Source organism: Diceros bicornis, chromosome 5 (genome assembly GCF_020826845.1).
Source record: "Diceros bicornis minor isolate mBicDic1 chromosome 5, mDicBic1.mat.cur, whole genome shotgun sequence".
NCBI lineage: Eukaryota > Metazoa > Chordata > Mammalia > Perissodactyla > Rhinocerotidae > Diceros > Diceros bicornis.
Genome location: NC_080744.1, coordinates 41,120,021 through 41,144,822, shown reverse-complemented (window position 1 = coordinate 41,144,822; position 24,802 = coordinate 41,120,021). Strand labels below are relative to the sequence as shown.

Below are 24,802 nucleotides of genomic sequence, written 5' to 3'. Positions count from 1 at the left end.
GGAAGCTTGAGGTTTTTTACTACTTTACTTTCAAAACCAACAACAGGGGTGACACATCGTTAGCATTCAAAAATAGTTGGTCAATGAACGCTAGGTATCCTGTAAAGTAATAACATGTATTATCTCATTTAATGCTCTCACTAATCCAGTGAATGAGACACCACATTTTAAAGACACTGGAATGAAACTTAGAGAAGTTAACCTGTCCAAAGTTATAATGCCAATAACTGGAATTGCTGGGAACTGATTCAGATCAATTGGATTTTATTACTTAAAGTTATTATTCTATGCCAGTGTTTTAAATTACAGGCTGTAACCCATGGGTCGTGAAATCATTTTAATACATCACAACCAGCAATGTGTTTTAGTGAATGAGAAAAGAATAGAAAATACAAAAATGCATCACATGTAATAAGGATAAGTATCAATTCACAAAAGTTTTGTTTCTGTTGTCTGTGTGTGTGTGTAGAATGGGTTCAATGTAATTATATTTCTTATAGTGGGTGGAGGCTTCAAATAAATGTGAAAGCTACTCTTCCCACAGCACCTTAATTTGCAATTAGTTCCCAAAGCATGAGCCTAATTAATGCTATGTTCCAATCTGTAATTAAGCACTTTGATATAAACTATTAAAAACAGTAGGTGGGGCTCTTGAATAATAAATATAATTCTTATTTAGACAATAAATTTGGTAAATGAAACTCTTTCTACTCCCTGATAGTATAAAATTAAACTACAGCAAGGGACCCCCATCACTATTATCACATATTATTTATTATTAATAATATTAATAACTACTATTTATTGATTACTAAGCCCTTAATACAATGTAAGGAACTTTATAGATACTATTTCATTTAACCCTCGCAATACCCCTTGGAGGTTTGTATTATTGTTGCCATTTTAAAAATGGGGAAATCAAGGCTCAGAAAGATTAAGTAATTTACCCACAATCCCACAGCAGGTAAGCCTGGAGAAATATAGAATCCAACCCAGTCTTTATGACTTTGAAATATTACTTATTAAACCATACAACAGTCAAGCATTAAATCAATGAAGTACTCAGGAAGTACAAATTAAACATAACTCAATGACTTTTTAGTCTAGTCAAACACTTCAAATTTTTGAGTATTTTATTGAGTTAACATAATGTATTGGCACTCTCTTACATTTTCATCTGTTACTAATAATGTTGGCTTGGTTGGGATTGCTGGTAATGAAACTCCTGAAGGATCTACTTTTAGTAATCGCATTGACCTTCTACATCCAATTCCATTTTCTCTCTTCTTAGGCTTCTTTCTAAAGGAGTGGGAAAAAATTCATGTTATACTCATAAAACAATTATAGGTATTTACTAATATGAAGGAGATAACTTCTACGAATGTACCTCACAGATTATTCACACATTGTGAAGATGTATGTACATGGCTACACTAATTTTAATTAAAAGTCTGGAAACATCATTAATGTTCATCATGGGGAGGTGAAAGGTGTTAAATTATGACATACATATCTAATGGAATATGTAGCCATAAAAAAGAATGAAATAGATGTTTGTGTGCTGATATGACATGAACTCTAAGATACAGGAAGCAAAAACAAGGTTCAGTACATGTTAAATATGCTTCCATTTGCTTATTTACAAAAAGATTACATATACATATATATTTGTACATGCTGAGATTACCTATGGAAGAATATACACGAAACTATTAACAGTGGTTTCCTCTAAGGAGAAGGGCTGAGGAACTAAGATCTAGGATGGGAAAGAGACTTAAATGTTTCATTGCATTCCTTCTACATAGTTCACTTTTTAAAATCATATACATACCCTACTTTTTTATGCACTATTTTTTCATTTAAAAAAGTAGTTTTTTTAATTTAAGTTTTTCAATTTTAAGTTTTTCCAGTTTCTGGTTCCACAGTAAGGAGCTTGAAAGTCACCACTCTGTCTTATCAAGTAAAAAGCTGAACAGACTGAAAAATCAACAACTCTCCTAGGAATTCTTAAGAGAGGCAAGGACACAGTGCAAATCGCTGACCCCAATATTGGAGAGACAGACAGGAAAATATACAAAGAGTCATGGCTTACTGAAGCAGAGACTCAGGAACAGAAACTATCATAGGATCCAGGGCCAGAGTAGGAAAACCTGAACTAAAAGTGACCAATTGCTGGAGGCTCAGAGTAGACACGTCTGAGTGTTAAAAACTCCAGGGTGGTCCACACAAAAACCTGCACATGGATATTTACAGCAGCTTCATTCATAACTGGCAAAAGTAGGCAACCAAGACGTCCTTCACCAAGTGAATGGATAAATAGATTGTGGTACATCCAGGTAATGGAGTATTATTCAGCACTAAAAAGAAATGAGCTATCAAGCCATGAAAAGACATGAAGGAACCTTAAACGTATATTACTAAGAGAAAGAAGCCAATCTGAAAACGCTACATACTGTATCCCAAATACATGACATTCTGGAAAAAGCAAAAGAATGGAGACAATAAAAAGATCAGTGATTGTCAGGAGTGAGGGTAGTAAAGGGATAAAGAGGCAAAGCATAGAGAATTTTTAGGACTGTGAAAATACTCTGTATATTATAATGATGGATACATGTCATTATAAATTTGTACAAATCCATAGAATGTACAACACTAAGAGTGAACCCTAAAGTAAACTATGGACTTTGGGTGATTATGATGCATCAATGTAGGTTCATTTTTGGTGAAAAATGTACCACTCTGGTGAGTAACGTTGATAACGCGGGAGGCTATGCACGTATGAGGGCAGGGGATACATTGGAAATCTCTGTACCTTCCTCTCAATCTTGTTGTGAAACTAAAACTTCTCTAAAAAAATAATCTTTAAAAAAAAGAAAAACCTCAGGGGTTGGCCCGGTGGCATAGTGGTTAAGTTCGCTTGCTCCGCTTTGGTGGCCAGGGGTTTGCAGGTTCAGATCCCAGGTGTGTACCTATGCATCGCTCATCATCAAGCCATGCTGTGGCAAGCATCCCACATATAAAAATGGAGGAAGATGGGTACAGATGTTAGCTCAGGGCTGATCTTCCTCAGCAAAAAGAGGAAGACTGGCAATAGATGTTAGCTCAGGGCTAATCTTCCTCACCAAAAAAAAAAAAAAGAAAACCTCAAGAGGTACTCACCCCCACAATTTTGTGAGATTTATATCCAGGAGCTCAACCAGGTCCTCCCAGTAAATATCAGAGAAAAATCCCCTCATACTTCCCACAGTGGGTAGGAAAAAAGAACCATTTTGAAGTATACCAGAGCACTCTGTTCTTAACAAGCTCTGCCCTCAGGAGAACTAGTCAACCAGAGCCTAACCTCTTAGGGTATTATCAGAGCCTAACTGACCTGGAGGAAGAGAAATACCCAACTCTAGCCCACTCTTGTCATCCTCTCCCACCCAAGGGGGTTGGAAAAAACCTAAAACACTTGTGACATTCACAGTCCAGAGGCACAGACAGGCTCACTAAAAGAGTGAGACCTAATCACAGGGTGCTTCCCCTCCCCCCACACCTTACCACCACATGACTAAAGGCCTATTTACAACAGTTCCTTTTTCCCAGTACATCATGTCCAGCTATCAGAAAAAAATTACAAGACACATCGAAATACAAAAAACACGATTTGAAGAGACAAAGAAAGCATCAGAACCAGATGTGGCAGAAATGTTGGAATTATCAGACTAGGAATTTAAAACAACTATGATTAATATGCTAAGGGCTCTAATGGATAAAATAGACATCATGCAAGAACAGATGGGCAATGTAAGCAGAGAAAAGGAAATCCTAAAAAAGAACCAAAAAGAAATGTTAGAGATCAAAAACACTCTAACAGAAACAAAGAATGCGTTTGATGGGCTTATTAGTAGACTGGACACAGCTGAGGAAAGAAACTCTGCGCTTAAGGCTATCTCAATAGGAACCTCCGAAACTGAAAGTAAGGAGAAAAAAGACTGAAAAAAACAAAACAGAATATCCAAGTACTGTGGGATAACTACAAAAGGTGTAACAAACACATACCGGGAATACCAGAAGGAGAGGAAAAAGAGAAAGGAACAGAAGAAATATTTGAAAAAATAACAACTGAGAATTTCCCCAAATTAATGTCAGACACCAAACCACAGATCCAGGAAGCTCAGAGAACATCAAGCAAGATAAATACCAAAAAAAATTACACCTAGGCGATTCATTTTCAAACTACAAAAAATCAAAGATAAAAAAATCCTGAAAGAAACCAGAAGGAAAAAAGCACCTTACCTATAGAGGAACAAAGATAAGAGTTACATCCATCTTCTCAGATACCATGCAAGCAAGAAAAGAGTGGAGTGAAATATTTTAAAGTGTTGAGAGAAAAAACTCACCAAGCTAGAATTCTGTACCTTGGGAAATTATCCATCAAAAATGAAGGAAATAAAGACTGTCTCAGACAAAAAAAAACTATGGGAATTTGTTGCCAGTAGACCTGCCTTGTAAGAAATGTTAAAAGAAGTTCTTTAGAGAGAAGAAAAATAACACAGGTCAGAAACTCAGATCTACATAAGGGAAGAGCACTGAAGAAGGAATAAGTGAAGGTAAAATAAAAACTTATTTTTCTTATTCTTAATTGATCTAAGAGATAACAGTTCATTCAAAACAACAACAACGTATTTGATTATGTATGCTTACGTATATATCTTATGTGTGTGTGTTGATATATACATATATATGCTTATGTATATAAGCCTTTATGTATAGCCAGCCCTGGTGGTCTAGTGGTTAAGATTTGGCACTCTGACCACCACAGCCCAGGTTCATTTCCCAGGCATTTCCTGACTGGGAAATGAACTCCCATCTGTCAGCTGTCATACTGTGATGGCTGCATGTTGCTATGATGCTAAAAGCACTGCCACCAGTATTTCAAATACCAGCAGAGTCACCCAAGGTGGACGGGTTTCAGTGGAGCTTCCAGACTAAGACAAACTAAGAAGCAAGACATGGCCACTCACTTCCAAAAAAATTGGCCATGAAAACCCTATGAATAGCAGTGGAGCATTGTTTGATATAGCGCTGGAAAGTGAGAGGATGGCAGGAAAAGACCAATCAGGGTTCTGCTCAGCTATACACAGGGTCACTAGGAGTCAGAATCGATTCAAAGACACTAACAACAACAAAAATGTATAAGTATGCTTACACGTAAGTGAAATGAATGACAACAACGATACAAGGGACAAGAGACAAAAATTATGATAATTTTGTTAGGATATGGTACTTACACTACCCTTGAAGTGGTGTACTGTTATTTGAAAGTGAACTTGGATCACTACATGTATATTGTAAATTCTAAGGCAACCACTAAAAAAGTAAAAGAAGATATAACAGATATCCTAAGAAAGGAGAGAAAGTGGAATCATAAAACATTCAATTAAAACCGCAAAAGTCAGAAAAAGAGTGGAAGACAAAAATAGGAACTAAAAACAAGGGCAACAAGTAGAAAACAGTAACAAATATGGTAGATATTAATCCAACTATATCAATAATCACTTTGAACGTCAATGGTGTAAATGTACCAATTAAAAGAGATTGTCAGAGTGGATCAAAAAACAACACCCAAATATATGTTGTCTACAAGAAACTCACTTTAAATATAAAGACATATAGATTAAAAGTAACTGAATGGAGAAAAATATACCACGCTAACACGAATCAAAAGAAAGCAGGGGTAGCTATATTAATTTCAGATAGAGCCGACTTCAAAGCAAAGAAAGTTATCAGGGATAAAGAAGGGCATTATGTAATGATCAGTTCTCCAACAGGATATAACAATTCTTAACAAGTATGCAGCTAACAACAGAGCGTCAAACTACGTGAGGCAAAAACTAATAGAAGTGCAAGGAGAAACAGATAACTCCACTATTTTAGTTGGAGATTTCAACACTGCCCTATCAGAAATGGAGAGATCGCACAGGCAGAAAACTAGTAAGGATATAGTTGAACTCAACAACACCATCTATCAACTGCATGTAATCAACATCTATGGACTACTTCATCCAACAACAGCAGAATACACATTCCTCTCAAGCTCACATGGAACATTCACTACGGTAGACCACATTCTGGACCATAAAACACACCATTACAAATTTAAAAGAACAGAAATCATACAATGTCTGCTCTCAGACCACAATGGAATTAAACTAGCAATCAATAACAGAAAGATAACTGGAAAACCCCAAAATACATGGAGATTAAACAACACACTTTTAAATAACACAAGAGTCAAAGAAGAAATCTCAAGAGAACATAAAATATATTTTGAACTTAATGAAAATGAAAACACAACTTGTCAAAATTTACAGGATGCAGGGAAAGAAATGCTTAGACGGAAATTTATAACATTAAATGCACATATTAGAAAAGAAGAAAGGCCAAAATCAATCATCTAAGTTTCCACCTTAGGAAACTAGAAAAAGAAGAGCAAATTAAATCCAAAGTAAGCAGAAGAAAAGAAATAATAAAAATTAGAGCAGATCAATGAAAATGAAAACAGGAAATCAACAAAGAAAAACTAACAAGCCAAAAGGAATCCAAATAGGTAATGAAGAAGTGAAACTCTCACTATTTGCAGATGACATGATGTATATATAGAAAACCCTAAAGAATCTGTTGGAAAACTATTAGAAATAATCAACAACTACAGCAAAGTTGCAGGGTACAAAATCAATCTACAAAAATCAGTTGCATTTCTGTATGCTAATAATGAACTAACAGAAAGAGAGCTCAAAAAGATAATAAGCCATTTACAATTGCATCAAAAAGAATAAAATACCTAGGAATAAATCTTACCAAGGAGGTGAAGGACCTATACAATGAGAACTACAAGACATTATTGAAAGAAATCCAAGATGACATAAAGAAATGGAAAGATATTCCATGCACGTGGATTGGAAGAATAAACATAGTTAAAATGTCTATATTACCTAAAGCAATCTACAGATTCAATGCAATCCCAATCAGAATCCCAAGGACATTCTTCACAGAAATAGAAAAAAGAATACTAAAATTTATATGGGGCAACAAAAGACCCCAAACAGCTAAAGAAATCCTAAGAAAAAAGAACAAAGCAGGAGGCATCACAATCCCTGACTTCAAAACATACTACAAAGCAATAGTAATCAAAACAGCATGGTACTGGTACAAAAACAGACACACAGATCAATGGAACAGAACTGAAAGCCCAGAAATAAAACCCCACATATACGGACAGCTGATTTTCGACAAAGGTGCTAAGAACATACAATGGAGAAAGGAAAGTCTCTTCAATAAATGGTGTTGGGAAAACTGGACAGCCACATGCAAAAGAATGAAAGTGGACCATCTGCTATCGCCATTCACAAAAATTAACTCAAAATGGATCAAAGACCTGAAGGTGAGACCTGAAACTATAAAACTCATAGAAGAAAATATAGGCAACACACTACTTGACATTGGTTATAAAGGAATCTTTTTGGATGACATGCCTACCCAGACCAGGGAAACTAAAGAAAAAATAAACAAGTGGGATTTTATCAGATTAAAGAGCTTCTATAAGACAAACGAAACCAGAATCAAGATGAACAGACAACCCACCAGCTGGGAGAGAATATCTGCAAAACATACATCTGACAAGGGGTTCATCTCCATAATATATAAAGAACTCACACAACTGAACAACAAAAAAACAAACAACCCGATCAAAAAATGGGCAGAGGAAATGAACAGACACTTCTCCAAAGAAGATATACAGATGGCCAAAAGGCACATGAAAAGATGTTCAACATCACTAATCATCACGGAAATGCAAATCAAAACAACACTAAGATACCACCTCACGCCCGTTAGAATGGCTATAATCACCAAGACAAAAAACAAGTGTTGCAGAGGATGTGGAGAAACAGGAACCCTCATACACAGCTGGTGGGAATGCAAACTGGTGCAGCCTCTATGGAAAATGGTATGGAGGTTCCTCAAAGACTTAAAAATAGAGATGCCCTACGACCCAGCCATCCCATTACTGGGAATCTATCCAACGAACCTGAAATCAACAATCCAAAGAGGCTTATGCACCCCTATGTTCATTGCAGCATTATTCACCATAGCCAAGAAGTAGAAGCAACCTAAGTGTCCCTCGACTGACAACTGGATTAAGAAAATGTGGTATATATATACAATGGAATACTACTCAGCCATAAAAAAAGACAAAATCGTCCCATTTGCAACAACATGGATGGGCCTGGAACGTATTATGTTAAGTGAAATAAGCCAGAAAGAGAAAGACAAACACTGTATGATCTCACTCATATGTGGAATATAAACCAACACATGGACAGAGAAAACTGTACTGTGGTTACCAGGGGCAGTGGGGATGGCGGGTGGGGGGTGAGCACAAGGGGTGAAGGGAGTCATATATATGGTGATGGACAAACAAAAATGCACAACCCAAAATTTCACAATGTTAAAAACCATTAAAACATCAATAAAAAAAAAATTAACAAGCCAGAAGGTGGTTCTCTGAAAAGGTCAATAAAATCAATAAGCCTCTAGCCAGACTGACTAAGAAAAAAAAAGAGAGGATACAAATTACTAATTTCAGAAACAAAAGGGGGGACTCACTACAAATCTCGTGGACATTAAAAAGATAATAAAGGAATAATATGAACAACCCTATGCCCACATATTTGATAACCTAGATGAAACAGACAATTCCTTGAAAGACACAATTTGCCAAAACTCACACAAGTAGATAATCAGAATAGGCCTATATCTACTACAGAAATCAAATCAATAATTAATAACCTTCTAAAACAGAAAGCACCAGGCTGTTCACTGATGAATTTTACTCAACTTTTTTTTCTTTTTTTGGTGAGGAAGATTGGCCCTGAGCAAACATCCATTACCAATCTTCCTCATTTTGCTGAGGAAGATTAGCCCTTGAGCTAACATTTGTGCCCATCTTCCTCTATTTTGTATGTGGGATGCCGCCACAGCATGGTTCGATGAGCAGTGCATAAGTACACGTCCGGGATTTGACCCTCGAACCCCAGGCCATCGAAGCGGAGCACACAAACTTAACCAACTGTGCCACCGGGCCAGCCCTACCAAACATTTAAGGAAGAAATTATACCAATTCTCCACAGTCTCTTTCAGAGGACAGAAGAGGGAATACTACCTAATGCATTCTATGAAGCCAGCATTACCCTAATACCAAAACCAGACAAAGACATTACAAGAACAGAAAACTACAGACCAATATCTCTCATGAATATACAGGCAAAAACTCTCAACAAAATATCAGTAAATTGAATCCAACAATGTATAAAAAGTATTACACATCACAACCAAGTGAAATATATCCCAGGCATGCAAGACTAGTTCAACACTTGAAAATCAATGAATGTAATCTATCACATCAACAGGCTAAAAATGAAAAATCGCATGATCATATCAACAAATGCAGAAAAAGCATTTGACGAAATCCAACACTTATTCATAATAAAAACTCTCAGTAAACTGAGAATAAAAGAGAACTTCCTCAACTTGATAAAGAATATCTACAAAAAACCTATAGCTAACAATACTTAACGGTAAGAAATGCCATGCTTTCCACTAAGATCAGGTATAAGACAAGGATGTGCTCTCTCACCACTCCTTTTCAACACTGTGCTGGAAGTTCTAGCTAATATAATATGACAAGAAAAGGAAATAAACAGTAAACAGATTGGGAAGGAAGAAATAACACTGTATTTGTTCACAGATGACATGATAGTCTATGTAGAACATTCTAAAGAATGGACAAAAAAACTCCTAGAACTAATAAGTGAGTATAGCAAGCTTGCAGGATACACGGTTAATATACAAAAGTCAACTGCTTTCCTATATACCAGCAATACACAAGTGAAATTTGAAATTAAAAACACAATATAGGCATACCTCAGAGATACTGTGGATTCAGTTCCAGACCACTGCAATAAAGTGAATATCACAATAAAGCAAGTCACATGAATTTTTTGGTTTCCCAGGGCACATAAAAGTTATGTTTACACTATACTGTAGTCTATTAAGTGTGCAGTAGCATTATGTCTAAAAACAATATACATACCTGAATTAAAAAAATACTTTATTGCTAAAAAATGCTAACCACCATCTGAGCCTTCAGTGAGTCATAATCTTTTTGCTGGTAAAAGGTCTTGTAAAAAAACACAATATCTGCAAAGCGCAATAAAATGAGGTATGCCTGTTAGTTACATTAGCACTCAAAAATAATGAAACACTTAGGTATAAATCTAACATAATATTTATAATATCTATATAAGGAAAACTATAAAACTCTGATGAACAAAATCAAAGAACTAAATAAATGGAGAGATATTCCATGTTCATGAATAGGAAGACTCAATATGGTCAAGATGTCACTTCTTTTCAACTTTATCTATAAATTCAATGCAATTCCAATCAAAACCCAGCAAGTTATTTTGTGGATATTAACAAACCGATTCTACAGTTTATACAGAAAGGCAAAAGACACAGAACACCCAACATGATACTGAAGGAGAAGAACAGAGTTGGAAGACTGACTAACCAATGTCAAGACTTAGTTTAAAGCTATAAGAATGAAGACAGTGATTAAAGAATAGACAAATTGACCAATGGAACAGAACAGAGAGCCCAGAAATAAACCCACATAAATACAGTCAACCAATCTTTGACAAAGGAGCAAAGGCAAGACAATGGAGCAAAAATAATCTTTTCAACAAATGGTGCTGAAACAACTGGACATCCACATGCCAAAAAATGAATCTAGATCAGATCTTACACCCTTCACAAAATTAACTCAAATTGGTTTTAGACCTAAACGTAAAATGTAAAACTACAAAACTCCTAGAAGATAACAGGAGAAAACATAGATGACCTTGGGTATGGCAATAACTTTTTAGATACAACACGAAGACACTACACATGAAAGAAAAAATTGATAAGGTAAACTTCATTAAAATTAGAAACTGCTCTGCAAAAGACAGTATCAAGAGAATAAGAAGACAAGCCACAGACTGGGAGAAAATATTTGCAAAAGACCCATCTGATAAAGGACTGTTATCCAAAATATACAAAGAACTCTTAAAACTCAACAATAAAAAAAAAAACAATCTGGGGCAGGCCTGGTGGCACAGCAGTTAAGTTTGCATGTTCCACTTCGGCGGCCCAGGATCACTGGTTCGGATCCCGGGTGCAGACCTACTCACCCCTCAGCAAGCCATGCTGAGGTAGCGTCCCACATAGAAGAACTAGAAGGACCTACAACTAGGATATACAACTATGTACTGCGGGCTTTGGGGAGAAAAAAGACGAAAAGAGGAAGGCCGGCAACAGATGCTAGCTCAGGGCGAATCTTCCTTAAAAAAAAAACTCAATTAAAAAATGGGCCAGAGACCTTGACACCTCACCAAAGAAGACAGACAGATGGCAAATAACCATATGAAAAGATGCTCTACATTATATGTCATCCAAGAAATCCAAATTAAAACAACGAGATACCATTACACATCTATTAGAATGGCCAAAATCCGAGCTCTGATGACACCAAATGCTAGTGAAGCAACTAGTGGAGCAACAGGAACTGTCATTCATTGCTGGTGCAAATACAAAATGGCATAGCTACTTTGGAAGAATTTGGTAGTTTCTTACAAAACTAAGCATACTTTTACCATACAATCCAGCAATCACACTCCTTGGCATCTACCCAAAGGAGGTGAAAATTTATGTCCACATAAAAACCTGCACTTGGATGTTAAGAACAGCTTTGCTCATAACTGCCAAAACTTGGAAGCAACCAATATGTCCTTCACTGGGTGAATGGATAAAGTGTGGTACATCCGAACAATGGCACATTATTCAATGCTAAAAGGAAATGAGCCATCAAGCCATGAAAAGACATGGAGGAAACTTAAATGCATATTTCAGATACTGTTAAGTGAAAGAAGCCAATCTGAAAAGGCCACATACTGTATGATCCCAAATACATGACATTCTAGAAAAGGCAAAACTATAGACACAATAAAAAGATCAGTGATTGCCAGAGGTTGGGTGGGGGAAGGGATGAAAAGGCAGAGCACAGAAAATTTATAGGGCAGTGAAAATACCGCGTATGATACCATAATGATGAATACATGTTATTACACATTTGTACAAACCCATAGAAAGTACACCAACACCAATAGTAAACCCTAATGTAAACTATGGACTATGGGTGATTATGATGTGTGTCAATGTAGGTTCATCCTTGGTAACAAATGTACCACTCTCATGAGTGATGCTAATAATGGGGGAGGCTATACACTCAAGCTAACTGACCTGTATTGGAATCAAACCAATTAAATGGTCCTACATTTCATTAGCATCTAGCACTAAACAAATGATCCAATGATGCCAATATTTTTAGTTTCTTCATTTATATGTAAGCGCTGCTAAAATGCAATGGAGAGAACTTAAGTTAAGGAATCCTGGAGTCCAAATCCTGAAGCTTCCATTTATGAGCTATTTTGACCTTGAGCAGATTACTTTACCTCTTGAGCCTGTTTTCTGTCTTGCAAAATGGATATATTATCCCCTATATTTATTTGCTGTCAGAATTAAATGAGATAATACAGGACAAAATTTTTAGGTCACTGCACTATATTTCATAGATGTTCAACAAACGTTAATTTCCTTCCTTCACTCTAGGAATGGGAAAGAAAAAACAAATTGAGAAGCAAAAAGATAGCCAGAAGAATAGAAGTAGAAGAATCTTTAAGAATAAACTTTTCTAGGGCCGGCCCGGTGGCTTAGCGGTTAAGTGCGCGTGCTCCGCTGCTGGCAGCCTGGGTTCGGATCCTGGGCGCGCACCGACGCACCGCTTCTCCGGCCATGCTGGGGCCGCGTCCCACATACAGCAACTAGAAGGATGTGCAGCTATGACATACAACTATCTACTGGGGCTTTGGGGGAAAAATAAATAAATAAAATCTTTAAAAAAAAAAAAAAAAGAATAAACTTTTCTAGGCAAAAATAAGAATAATTTAGTGGAAATAAAGATTTCCCTCCAGGAGCAGCAACAGTAAATATAAACAAAACTCAGCTCTCAAGATTCTGTTTTTTTTAATTACTGCTGCCCTTTTTTAAATTTTTTTTATTTTTTTGGTGAGGAAGATTGGCCCTGAGCTAACATCTGTTGCCAATCTTCCTCTTTTTGCTGAGGAAGATTAGCCCTGAGCTAACATCTATGTCCATCTTCTTCTATTTTGTATATGGGATGCCACCATAGCATGACTTGATGAGCGGTGCATATGTGCGCACCTGGGATCTGAAGCTACAAACCCCCAGCTGCCAAAGCAGAGCTCGCAAATTTAACCACTATGCCACCAGGCTGGCCCCAGCTCTTGAGATTCTATTTCCTCTATATTCCTTTGATGAAGATGAGAACTTTAGAGTTATTAAACAGTAGCATTCCCTCAGAGATCCTATAAGGATTAAAATTAAATTACAGAGTTGCTGATCTGTTCCTTACTTTATTTTTTGTGTGTGTGTGAGGAAGATCAGCCCTGAGCTAACATCCAATGCCAATGCTCCTCTTTTTGCTAAGGAAGATTGGCCCTGGGCTAACATCCGTGCCCATCTTCCTCTATTTTATATGGGACGCCACCACAGCATGGCTTGACAAGCAGCACCTCGGTGCGTGCCCAGGATCTGAACCTGTGAACCCTCGGGCCGCTGAAGCGGAGCGCGTGCACTTAACCGCTACGCCACCCAGCTGGCCCTTGTTACTTATTTTACTATGCCGAACCATTTTTTCAAATTATAAAACAACTCAGCAATATATCACGTGGCAGGGATTGCGAACCAAATCTTTTACCTTTTGGATTCAGGAGGCTGTTTCTTCTTTATCATTTCACGGAGCCTTGCAGCTGACTACAAAATACACAAAACATATACATGTAAAAACACTATCTTACAACTACATAGCTTACCTTTTAAAATATTAAGTATCTGCTACTACATCCACACTAAACTAAGATCTATACAGGAAACAAAGATCCTTAAGATATGATACCTGCTCTTGGTAGTAGACTTGAGACAAATATACTACCAATAATACAGGCAAGTATATAATACTGTCTAAAGTACTGACATTCTGATACCTTGGACCCCACGTTGCTAATGATTCTACATGATTAAACATTTAATCAAATATACTATTACAAATTAAAAGATTTAACTTCTTCTATAGGCAACCCTACTTTGATATTTTTCAGAAAAGTTATAGGTTATACTCCTATAAATAAAGTCATAATTTCTGTTAACTAAAATGAAATAGGGAGATGCTTTGTCTAAATTTCTGATGAATTTTCAACTGTTATTGACACAACAATTTAGTCCCTTATGTTAACTAGCCCTCCCTCCCCTAAAGATGCAAACACACACTGAATATTTGGGAACCTGGTATTCAGAGAAATCAATTAATTATTTAATAAAGCCAACGGTTTGATGTCTTTTGGGGTAAAACATCATATACCCTCTAAACAGCTATTCTCTCACACACACAAGTTTTACCCCATTGTGAAGACACCAATGTAAATTATACCTTTAGTTATAAAACATTAGCGTATATCTGGCCATTTATCCTTAAAGCTTTCCCATACAAAGCATATTCCCATCTATTCTTAAAGTTTAACATTTAAACAAAAAAAAAAGAAAAAGCTTGTCTTCTCACTCCTCTACCACAGATCCTTCAGCCCATCCCTCCCAACTTCTTTATCCTTTAGTTAAAGCAACCACTTGGAACATACCCTGTTTCTTTGAATCCAAGACAACCATTCATAAGACACTATTATTTTATGTACCACCAAAACGGGGGTGGGGGGACTCCCAGTTATAGTTTTAAGATGCCAATTTCAAAAATATTAAAATGAAAAACAAGTCTTGGAATCAATAAAATATGGTAACCTCTTTCTATTAAGAGCAAAACTTACTCCTAATTTCACCCTCCCTCCCTGACACCGGGAAATCTGATACTATGAGTATTTTATAGACATACTGGAGAGAGGAATGGCATCTTGGTTTTAATTAGAAACTCCACACAAACCTCAGACAACTGAAGAGAAGCAAAAAAGTTTGCATTTTCTGATATGTTCTTCAGTCTCTTCCTTTCATACGGTGACAATCCTGAAAAATCATCCTATGAAATTACACCAAAAAGATTCTGTTACTTTAGATAATCCATAGCAAAAGCACCCACAAAACTAGGTGTGGAATTCTCTGCATGTATACTTTCCTTCAAATCGCACCTGCTCTATTCATTTCATGCTCTCTTACCAAACAGCACATAATCTTTGCTGCATTGGATACTGAGTGAAAGAGTTTGAATTTGGGATAATCACAAGATATCTGTAAGGCTTCCCAATTAAAAACAAGTGATCTGATATCAGAAGTAGTGTAATCTAACAGCGAATTACTTCCTACTGGCCTATTACTCAAAGTTATCTTTTTATTAAACAAAAAAAGAAAGAACTCAATAACTGAAAATTTTCAATTCATTGAAAGAGTTAAGGAAATTTAGAAAGAAGAATCAAAAAAAAGAGAGAGAGAGATAAACACATGGGCAGAAAAGACAATAAAACTAGAGAATCAATCTTGGAGGTCCAATATCCAATTAATAGTTGTAGGGGGAAAAAAGGGAGCAGAGAAAATGGAGGAGAGAAAATTATTAGGGAAATAATCCAAGAAAGTTTCTCAAAACTGAAGACAGGTTTCCAGATTAAAAGTGCCCAATGAGTATGCAGCACAATGAATGAAAAAAGACCCAAGCCTAGGCACATCATCACAAAATTTCTTAACACCTGAGATAAGTGAGATAAGAGAAGATCCTAAAAGCTTGCAGGGGGAAAAAAGATCACAAAGAACCAAGAATCAGAATGGCACTAACTTCTCAATATCGACAGAAGCTAGAAGACAACGGAACAATGTGTTAAAAATATCTATGGAGGGCTGGCCCCATGGCTTAGCGGTTAAGTGCGCACGCTCCACTACTGGTGGCCCGGGTTCGGATCCCAGGCACGCACCGACGCACCGCTTCTCCAGCCACGCTGAGGCCGCGTCCCACATACAGCAACTAGAAGGATGTGCAACTACGACATACAACTATCTACTGGGGCTTTGGGGGACAAAAAGGAGGAGGATTGGCAATAGATGTTAGCTCAGAGCCAGTCTTCCTCAGCAAAAAGAGGAGGATTAGCACGGATGTTAGCTCAGGGCTGATCTTCCTTACAAAAAAAAAAAAAAATCTATGGAAAAATTAAATTATTTTCAACTTACAATTCTAAATTCAATTAAGCCATCAATCAAATGTAAAGCATAAAGACTTTTCAGACATGCAATGCAAACTACCTCTCATACACCTTTTCTCAGGAAGTTACTATGAGCTGCACTTCACCAAAATGAGAGAATAAACCAAGAAAGAGAAAGACAGGATCTAGGGTACAGAAGTTTCAGCACAGGAGAGATAGAAGATAAAAGAAATTCAAAGGAAAATGATAAAAAGAAGGCCAAAAAAGAGTAAAACAGTCCAGAATGACGAAGGAAGATGGAGGGCCCCCGGAAGTATTTCATGAAGAAAAAAGTATGTATACGATGCAATTAGAATTCTTTGATTTACACTGAGAGAAATTTTACAACTCTGGTAAAGCTTGGGCTGTACCTAATAAGGATATGGAAAGGGAAAATTGGCGGGGCAGAGACACACCTATGTAAAAAGTGTGATGTAAGTGAAACAAATCCTCGTCCTCCATAGTAAATCAATAGATAAAGTGAGGGGAAAAAAGCTAAAAAGGCTGAAAAGTGCAATTTGCCTATTAAGCAGCAATCACAAATAGAGAGGTAGGTGGCATAAAACTGCTGGCTGTTTTTATTTGTTTCTGTGTATATGTGTGTGTACATATGTAATTACCTCTGTGTGAGTATATATGGACATATACACATGTGGAATTATGACTTAAACACGTATGTACATGTATTACTTTCACCAAAATAAAGATTTTTATCACACACACACACAAAATAATAGTGGCAGCAAAAGTGAAAGGTTATTTTGTCACTGCCTTTAAAACTGCTTCTCAGGGAGAAGTTTTTTCCCTGAGAAAAAACATTACCACCATCATCAAAGACTTCCTAAGAATCTATTTCAAAATGCTGCATTCTGGGATCAAAGGAACAAATTTACATGATTCTATTTACCATAGAAAAAAATTAAAATTTATTAAGAAAAATCATCAGTTTTTTGTTTTGGTGAGGAAGACTGGCCCTGAGCTAACACCTGTTTGCCCATCTTCCTCTATTTTGTACGTGGGATGCCACCACAGCATGGCTTGATGAGTAGTGCATTGGTCCACACCCAGGATTCGAACCTGTAAACCCCAGGCGACCAAAGCAGAGCATGCGAACTTAACCACTACACCACCAGGCTGGCCCTCTGTTTTTGTTTTATTTTTTTGCTGAGGAAGATTCACCCTGAGCTAACATCTGTTGCCAATTTTTCTCTTTTTTCTTTTTTTTCTTGAGGAGGATCAGCCCTGAGCTAACATCTGTGCCAGTCTTCCTCTACTTTGTATATGGGATGCTGCCACAGCATGGCCATCAAGTGGCATAGGTCCATGCCTGAGATCCAAACCCATGAACCTGGGCCACCAAAGTGGACCACACCAAACCCAACCACTACGCCATGGGGCCGGCCCCTAGATAGTTTTTTTAAGACAAACGTGTAATTCAAACTATTCTCACCCATTACCTACCTCTCAAAAACTTGCAACATGAAAGAGAGAGACCAAGCAATCAACATCAGAAAAAGTGGACCCTCAAAGTAAACATATTATAGGAAATAGAAATTTAAAAAAAGGAAGACACGGGGCCAGCCCAGTGGCACAAGCGGTTAAGTGTGCACTCTGCTGCGGCGGCCCAGGGTTCGCCAGTTCAGATCCCGGGCACGCACCGACGCACCACTTGTCAGGCCATGCTGTGGCGGCGTCCCATATAAAGTGGAGGAAGATGGGCATGGATGTTAGCCCAGGGCCAGTCTTCCTCAGCAAAAAGAGGAGGATGGGCAGATGTTAGCTCAGAGCTGGTCTTCTGCACAAAAAAAAAAAAAAAAGAAGAAGAAGACACACTATCTTCAGAGACAATTGAGAAGTTACTGCATCCATAAAACAAGAAAGGGATGCTATGTTTAAAAAAAAAAAAATCAAAGAACAAAAATAATTGGAATTAAAAATATGCTTGGGGCCGGCCCCGTGGCTTAGCGGTTAAGTGCGCGCGCTCCGCTGCTGGCGGCCAGGGTTCGGATCCCGGGCGCGCACCAACGCACCGCTTCTCCGGCCATGCTGAGGCTGTGTCCCACATACAGCAACTAGAAGGATGTACAACTATGACATACAACTACCTACTGGGGCTTTGGGGAAAAAAAGGAGGAGGATTGGCAATAGATGTTAGCTCAGAGCCGGTCTTCCTCACAAAAAAAAAAAAAATGTGCTTGATGCCAAAAATTCACAAACTGTATGAATCTATTTATATAACATTCTCAAAATGATAAAATTGTAGAAAGGAAAAACAAATTAGTGGTTGCCAGGGGTTAAGGATGGTGAGAGGGAGTGTGGTGGGCATAACTATAAAGGGGGCCTGCCCCATGGCTTAGCAGTAAAGTGCTCGTGCCCCGCTACTGGCGGCCTGGGTTCAGATCCCAGGCGCGCACCGACACACCGCTTGTCCAGCCATGCTGAGGCAGCGTCCCACATACAGCACGTAGAAGGATGTGTAACTATGACATACAACTATCTACTGGGGCTTTGGGGAGAAAAAGGGGAAAAAAAATAATAATAATAAAAAAAATAAACGGGTAGCCTAAGGGAGATCTCTGTGGAGATGGAATAGTTCTGTGTCTTGATGGTGGTGGTGGTTACATGAATCTACACGTGATAAAATGATATAGAACTATACGTACACCTCATACCATTGTGAATTTCTTGGTTTTGATGTTTTAATATAGTTATATAAGGTGTAACCATTGGGAAAAACTGGGTGAAGGGCACAGGAGACCTCTCTGTACTATTTCTGTAAACTGCTATGAATCTATAATCACCCTGAAATAAAAGTTTTTTAAAAGTATACATTCCTCGGGCTGGCCCCCTGGCATAGCGGTTAAGTACGAGTGCTCCGCTGTTGGCGGCCAGGGTTCGGATCCAGGGCGCACACCAATGCACCGCTTGTCTGGCCATGGTGTGGCGGTGTCCCACATAAAGTGGAGGAAGATGAGTACAGATGTTAGCTCAGGGCCAGTCTTCCTCAACCCAAAGAGGACGACTGGCATGGATGTCAGCTCAGGGCTAATCTTCCTCACAAACAAAAATTAAATAAATAAATAAATAAAATAAATTAAAAATTAAAAAAAAATACACATTTCTCACAGCTACCATCATACTTAATGGTGAAAGACTCAAAGCTTTTCCCCTAAGCTCAAGAACAAGACAAATATGTCTCCTCTCATCACTTCTATTCAACCCGGTACTCAAGGTTCTAGCCAGGACAATTTAGGCAAAAAAAGAAATAAAGATATTCAGATTAGAAAGAAGAAATAAAACTATCTTTATTGCCAATGACATGATCTTATATATAGAAAATCCTAAAGAATCCACACAAAAAAATATTAAAACAAATGACCTGGACCGGCCCTGTGGCTTAGCGGTTAAGTGCGCGCGCTCCACTGCTAGCGGCCCGGGTTCGGATCCCGGGCATGCACCGCTTCTCCGGCCATGCTGAGGCCGCGTCCCACATACAGCAACTAGAAGGATGTGCAGCTATGACATACAACTATCTACTGGGGCTTTGGGGGGAAAAAAATAAACAAATAAAATCTTACAAAAAAAAAAAAAAATGACCTCAGCAAAGTTGCAAGAGACAAGATCAATACACAAAAATCAGTTGTATTTCTGTGCACTAACAATGAACAATCAGAAAATGAAATTAAAAAAACAATACCATTCATAATAGCATCAAAAAGAATAATATACTTTGGAATAAATTTAATCAAAGAAGTGCAAAGCTTGTACACTGAAAACTACAAAATAATGAAGGAAATTGAAGAAGACCTAAGTAAATGGCAAGACATTCACATTTATAGATTGGAAGACCTAATATTGTTAAAATGGCAATACTCCCTAAATTGATCTACAGATTCAATGCAATTTCTATCAAAATTCTAGAGGTCATTTTTGCAGAAATGGACAAGCTGATCCTAAAATTCATATGGAAATGCAAGGGACCCAGAATACCCAAAATAATCTTGAAAAAGAACCAAGATATAGGACTCACACTTCTGATTTCAAAACTCACTACAAAGCTACAGTAATTAAAACAATTAAAACTGGCATAAGGATAGCATATAGATCAATAGAATAAAGCTGAGAGCATCAAAATAAACCTATACACCTACAGTGAATTTATTTTTTTATTTTTATTTTTTTTTTTGCTGAGGACGATTCGCCCTGAGCTAACATCTGTTGCCAATCGTCCTCTTTTTTTTTTTTGCTTGAGGAAGATTAGCCCTGAGCTAACATCTGTGCCAATCTTCCTCTATTTTGCATGTGGGTCACCACCACAGCATGGCTGACAAGTGGTGAAGGTTCGCACCTGGGATCTGAACCCATGAACCGGAGCACACCAAATTTAACCACTACGCCACAGGGCCGGCCCCTATGGTGAATTTGTTTTCAACAAGGGAGTCAAGACCATTCAGTGGGAAAACATAGTCTTGCCAACAAATGGTCCTGGAACAAATGGATATCCAGATGCAAAAGTATGAATCTGGAACCCTATCTCTCATCATATATAAAAATTAACTCAAAATGGATCAAAGACCTAAATGCAAAAGATAAAACTACAAAATTCTTAGAAGGAAATATAGGTGTTAATCTTCATAACCCTGGGTTAGACAATGGTTCTTAGATATGACATCAAAGCACAAACAACAAAAGAGAAAATTGGTAAATTGGACTTAAAATTAAAAATTTTAATTAAAAATAAATTAAACTTAAAAACTTTTGTGGGGGGCCGGCCCGGTGGCGCAAGTGGTTAAGTGCGCGCGCTCCGCTGCGGCGGCCCGGGGTTCGCTGGTTCGGATCCCGGGCGCGCACCGACGCACTGCTTGGTAAGCCATGCTGTGGCGGCGTCCCATATAAAGTGGAGGAAGATAGGCACAGATGTTAGCCCAGGGCCGTCTTCCTCAGCAAAAAAAGAGGAGGATTGGCGGATGTTAGCTCAGGGCTGATCTCCTCACAAAAAAAAACAAAAAAAAAAAAAACTTTTGTGGGGCCGGCCCGGTGGCGTAGCAGTAAAGCATGCACACTCCACTGCAGCAGCCCGGGCTTCGGATCCCGGGCGCGTACCAACGCACCGTTTGTCAAGACATGCTGTGGCGGCATCCCATATAAAGTAGAGGAAGATGGGCATGGATGTTAGCCCAGGGCCAGTCTTCCTCAGCAAAAAGAGGAGGATCGGCAGATGTTAGCTCAGGGCTGATCTTCCTCACACACACATACACACAAAAAGAAACTTTCATATGTCAAAGGACATTATCAAGAAAGTGAGGGGCCAGCCCCTTGGCCTAGTGGTTAAGTTCAGTGCACTCCACTTCAGTGGCCTGGGTTCAGTTCCCGGGTGTGGACATACACCAGTTGTCAGCAGCCATGCTGTGGCAGCGACCCACATAGAAAATAGAAGATGATTAGCACAGATGTTAGCTCAGGGCAAATCTTCCTCAAGCAAAGAGGAAGATTGGCAACACACGTTAGCTCAGGGCAAGTCTTCCTCAGCAAAAAAAATAATAATAATAAAGTGAAAAGACAGTCCAGAGAATGGGAGAAAAACATTTGCAAATGATATATCTAGTAAGGGTCTAGTGTCCAGAATATATAAAGAACTCTTACAATTCAACAATAAAAAGACAACTCAATTTTTAAAATGGGCAAAGGACTTGAACAGACATTTTTCCAAAGGACAAATGGCCAATAAGCACATGTAAAGATGCTCAACATCATCAGTCATTAGAAAAAGGCAAATCAGGGGCCGGGCCCATGGCGTAGCGGTTAAGTGTGCGTGCTCCACTGCTGGTGGCCCGGGTTCAGATCCTGGGCATGCACCAACGCATCATTTGTCAGGCCATGCTGTGGCGGCATCCCACATAAAGTGGAGGAAGATCGGCACGGATGTTAGCTCAAGGCCAGTCTTCCTCAGCAAAAAGAGGAGGATTGGCATGGATGTTAGCTCAGGGCCAGTCTTCCTCACAAAAAAAAAAAAAAGAAGAAAAGAAAAACAAGAAGAAAAAAAAAAGAAAAAGGCAAATCAAAACCGCAATGAGATACCACTTCACATCCACTAGGATGGCTATAATCAAAAAGACAAACATGCTACTGGTGGCCCAGGTTCAGATCTCAGGTGCGCACCGACGCACCGCTCGTCCGGCCATGCTGAGGCGACATCCCACATACAGCAACTAGAAGGATGTGCAACTATGACATACAACAGTCTACTGGGGCTTTGGGGAGAAAAAGGAGGAGGGTTGGCCACAGACGTTAGCTCAGGGCCGGTCTTCCTCAACAAAAAGAGGAGGATCAGCATGGATGTTAGCTCAGGGCTGATCTTCCTCAGGCACACACAAAAAAAGACAAAAATTGAGGACATTAGGTTAAGTGAAATAAGCCAGTCACAAAAAAGACAAATACCATATGATTCCACTTATATGAGGTACCTATGGTAGTCAAATTCATAGAGACAAAAAGTAGAATGGTAGTTGCCAGGGGCTGGCAGGAAGTGGGGAATGGGAAGTTGTTTAATGGGTACAGAGTTTCAGTAGTGCAAGATGAAAAGAGTTCCGGAAATTGGTTTCACAACAATGTAAATGTACTTAACACTACTGAACTGTACACTTAGAAATGCTTAAGATGGTAAATTTTACATTGTGTATTTTACCACAATTAAAATTTTTTTTTAATTTTTGAAAAAGACAAACAATAACAAGTAGTGGCAAGGGTATGGAGAAATTGGACTCCTCATACATTGCTAGTGGGCATGTAAAAATGATGCAGCCAGTTTGGAAAACAGTTTGACAGTTCTTCAAATAGTTAAACATAGAGTTACCATATGACCCAGCAATTTCACTCCCAGGTATTTACCTAAGAGAATGGAAAACACATGTTCACACAAAATATCATAAGCAAATGCTCATGGCAGCATTATGCACAACAGTGAAAAAGTGGAAACAACCTAAATGCCCATCAATTGACAAATGGATAAACAAAATGTGGTATATCCATACAATAGATTATTATTCAGCCATTAAAAGGAATGAAGGGCCAGCCTGGTGGCGCAAGCGGTTAAGTGCGCGCGCTCCGCTGCCGCGGCCCGGGGTTCGCCGGTTGGGATCCCAGGCGCGCACCGACGCACCGCTTGGCAAGCCACGCTGTGGCAGCATCCCATATAAAGTGGTGGAAGATGGGCACAGATGTTAGCTCAGGGCCAGTCTTCCTCAGCAAAAAAAGAGGAGGATTGGCAGATGTTAGCACAGGGCTGATCTTCCTCACAAAAAAAAAAAAGAAAAAACTAATAAATAAATAAAAGGAATGAAGTACCAATACATGCTACAACATGAATGAACCTTGAAAATATTATGCTAAGTGAAAGAAGCCAGAAACAAAAAGTGGCATACTGTATGATTCCATTTATATGACATGTCCAAAACAGGCAAATCTATAGAGACAGAAGTAGATTAGTGGTTTCCAGGGCTGGGGGGATGGGGGTTGGCAGTGACTGCTAATGGATATGGGGTTTCTTTTTGGAGTGATGGAAATGTTCTGCAATTGGATAGTGGTGATGGTTGCACAACCTTGTATATATATATACTAAAAACCACAAAATTCCACACTTTTAAATAGTAAATTTTATGTTATGTGAATTATATCTCGATAAAAAATAAATACATGCTTGATGACAGAAACCAGATATTTGCATAGTCTCAAGGTACCTCTCTTAAAATATTAGTAATTACAAAGGGAAAAATAATAAGTTTACATTGGAGAATCCTGGCAGACACTATCTTAGCCAAGTGATCAAAACAGACACCATCAGTAAAATATATCAACATCATGTACACTGATATGAGGCACTGAAGAGGGCACATTCACTTCTGTGGTATCCTCCCCAAAAATGCAAAACCTTAACCTAATCATGAGAAAACAGCAGAAAAACCCAAATTGAGGGACATTATACAAAATAACTGTCCAGTACTCTTCAAAAGTGTCAAGGTCATGAAAGACTGAGGAACTGTCACAGACTGGAGGAGACTACAGAGACATGACAACTAAATGCACTGTGCAATCCTCAACTGGATACCAGAACAGAAAAAGGACATCAGTGGAAAAACAGGTAAAATCCTAATAAATTCTGTACTTTAATTAACAGTATCATACCAAGGTTAATTTCTTACTTTGATAAATGTTCTATATTATGTATGATATTAACATAAGAGAAAGCTGGGTGAAAGATATACAGGAATCCTCTGTACTATATCTGCAACTCTTCTGTAAGCCTAAGATTTTCTCAAAATTTAAAAAAAATTAATGTTAAATGCTTTATGATTTAATATTAAATATTAAAATATTTAATAGAAGGTCTGAGAGATAAAATTTAGCAAGTTTCC

The 24,802-nt window shown here is 38.2% G+C and overlaps 1 protein-coding gene across 2 annotated transcripts in view; it reads right to left on the bottom strand.

Moving 5' to 3' along the window:
* The window catches only part of WDR76 (WD repeat domain 76), a 53,649-nt gene that overhangs the window by 24,232 nt on the left and 4,615 nt on the right, over window positions 1-24,802 (bottom strand). For both annotated transcript variants that reach the window (XM_058541456.1, XM_058541455.1), the window contains 3 exons: window positions 15,152-15,244; window positions 13,922-13,977; window positions 1,170-1,299 (listed from right to left, as the gene is read on the bottom strand). In XM_058541456.1, coding sequence (XP_058397439.1) covers window positions 1,170-1,299; window positions 13,922-13,977; window positions 15,152-15,244 — 279 coding nt within the window. The remainder of the gene's footprint in view (window positions 1-1,169; window positions 1,300-13,921; window positions 13,978-15,151; window positions 15,245-24,802) is intronic.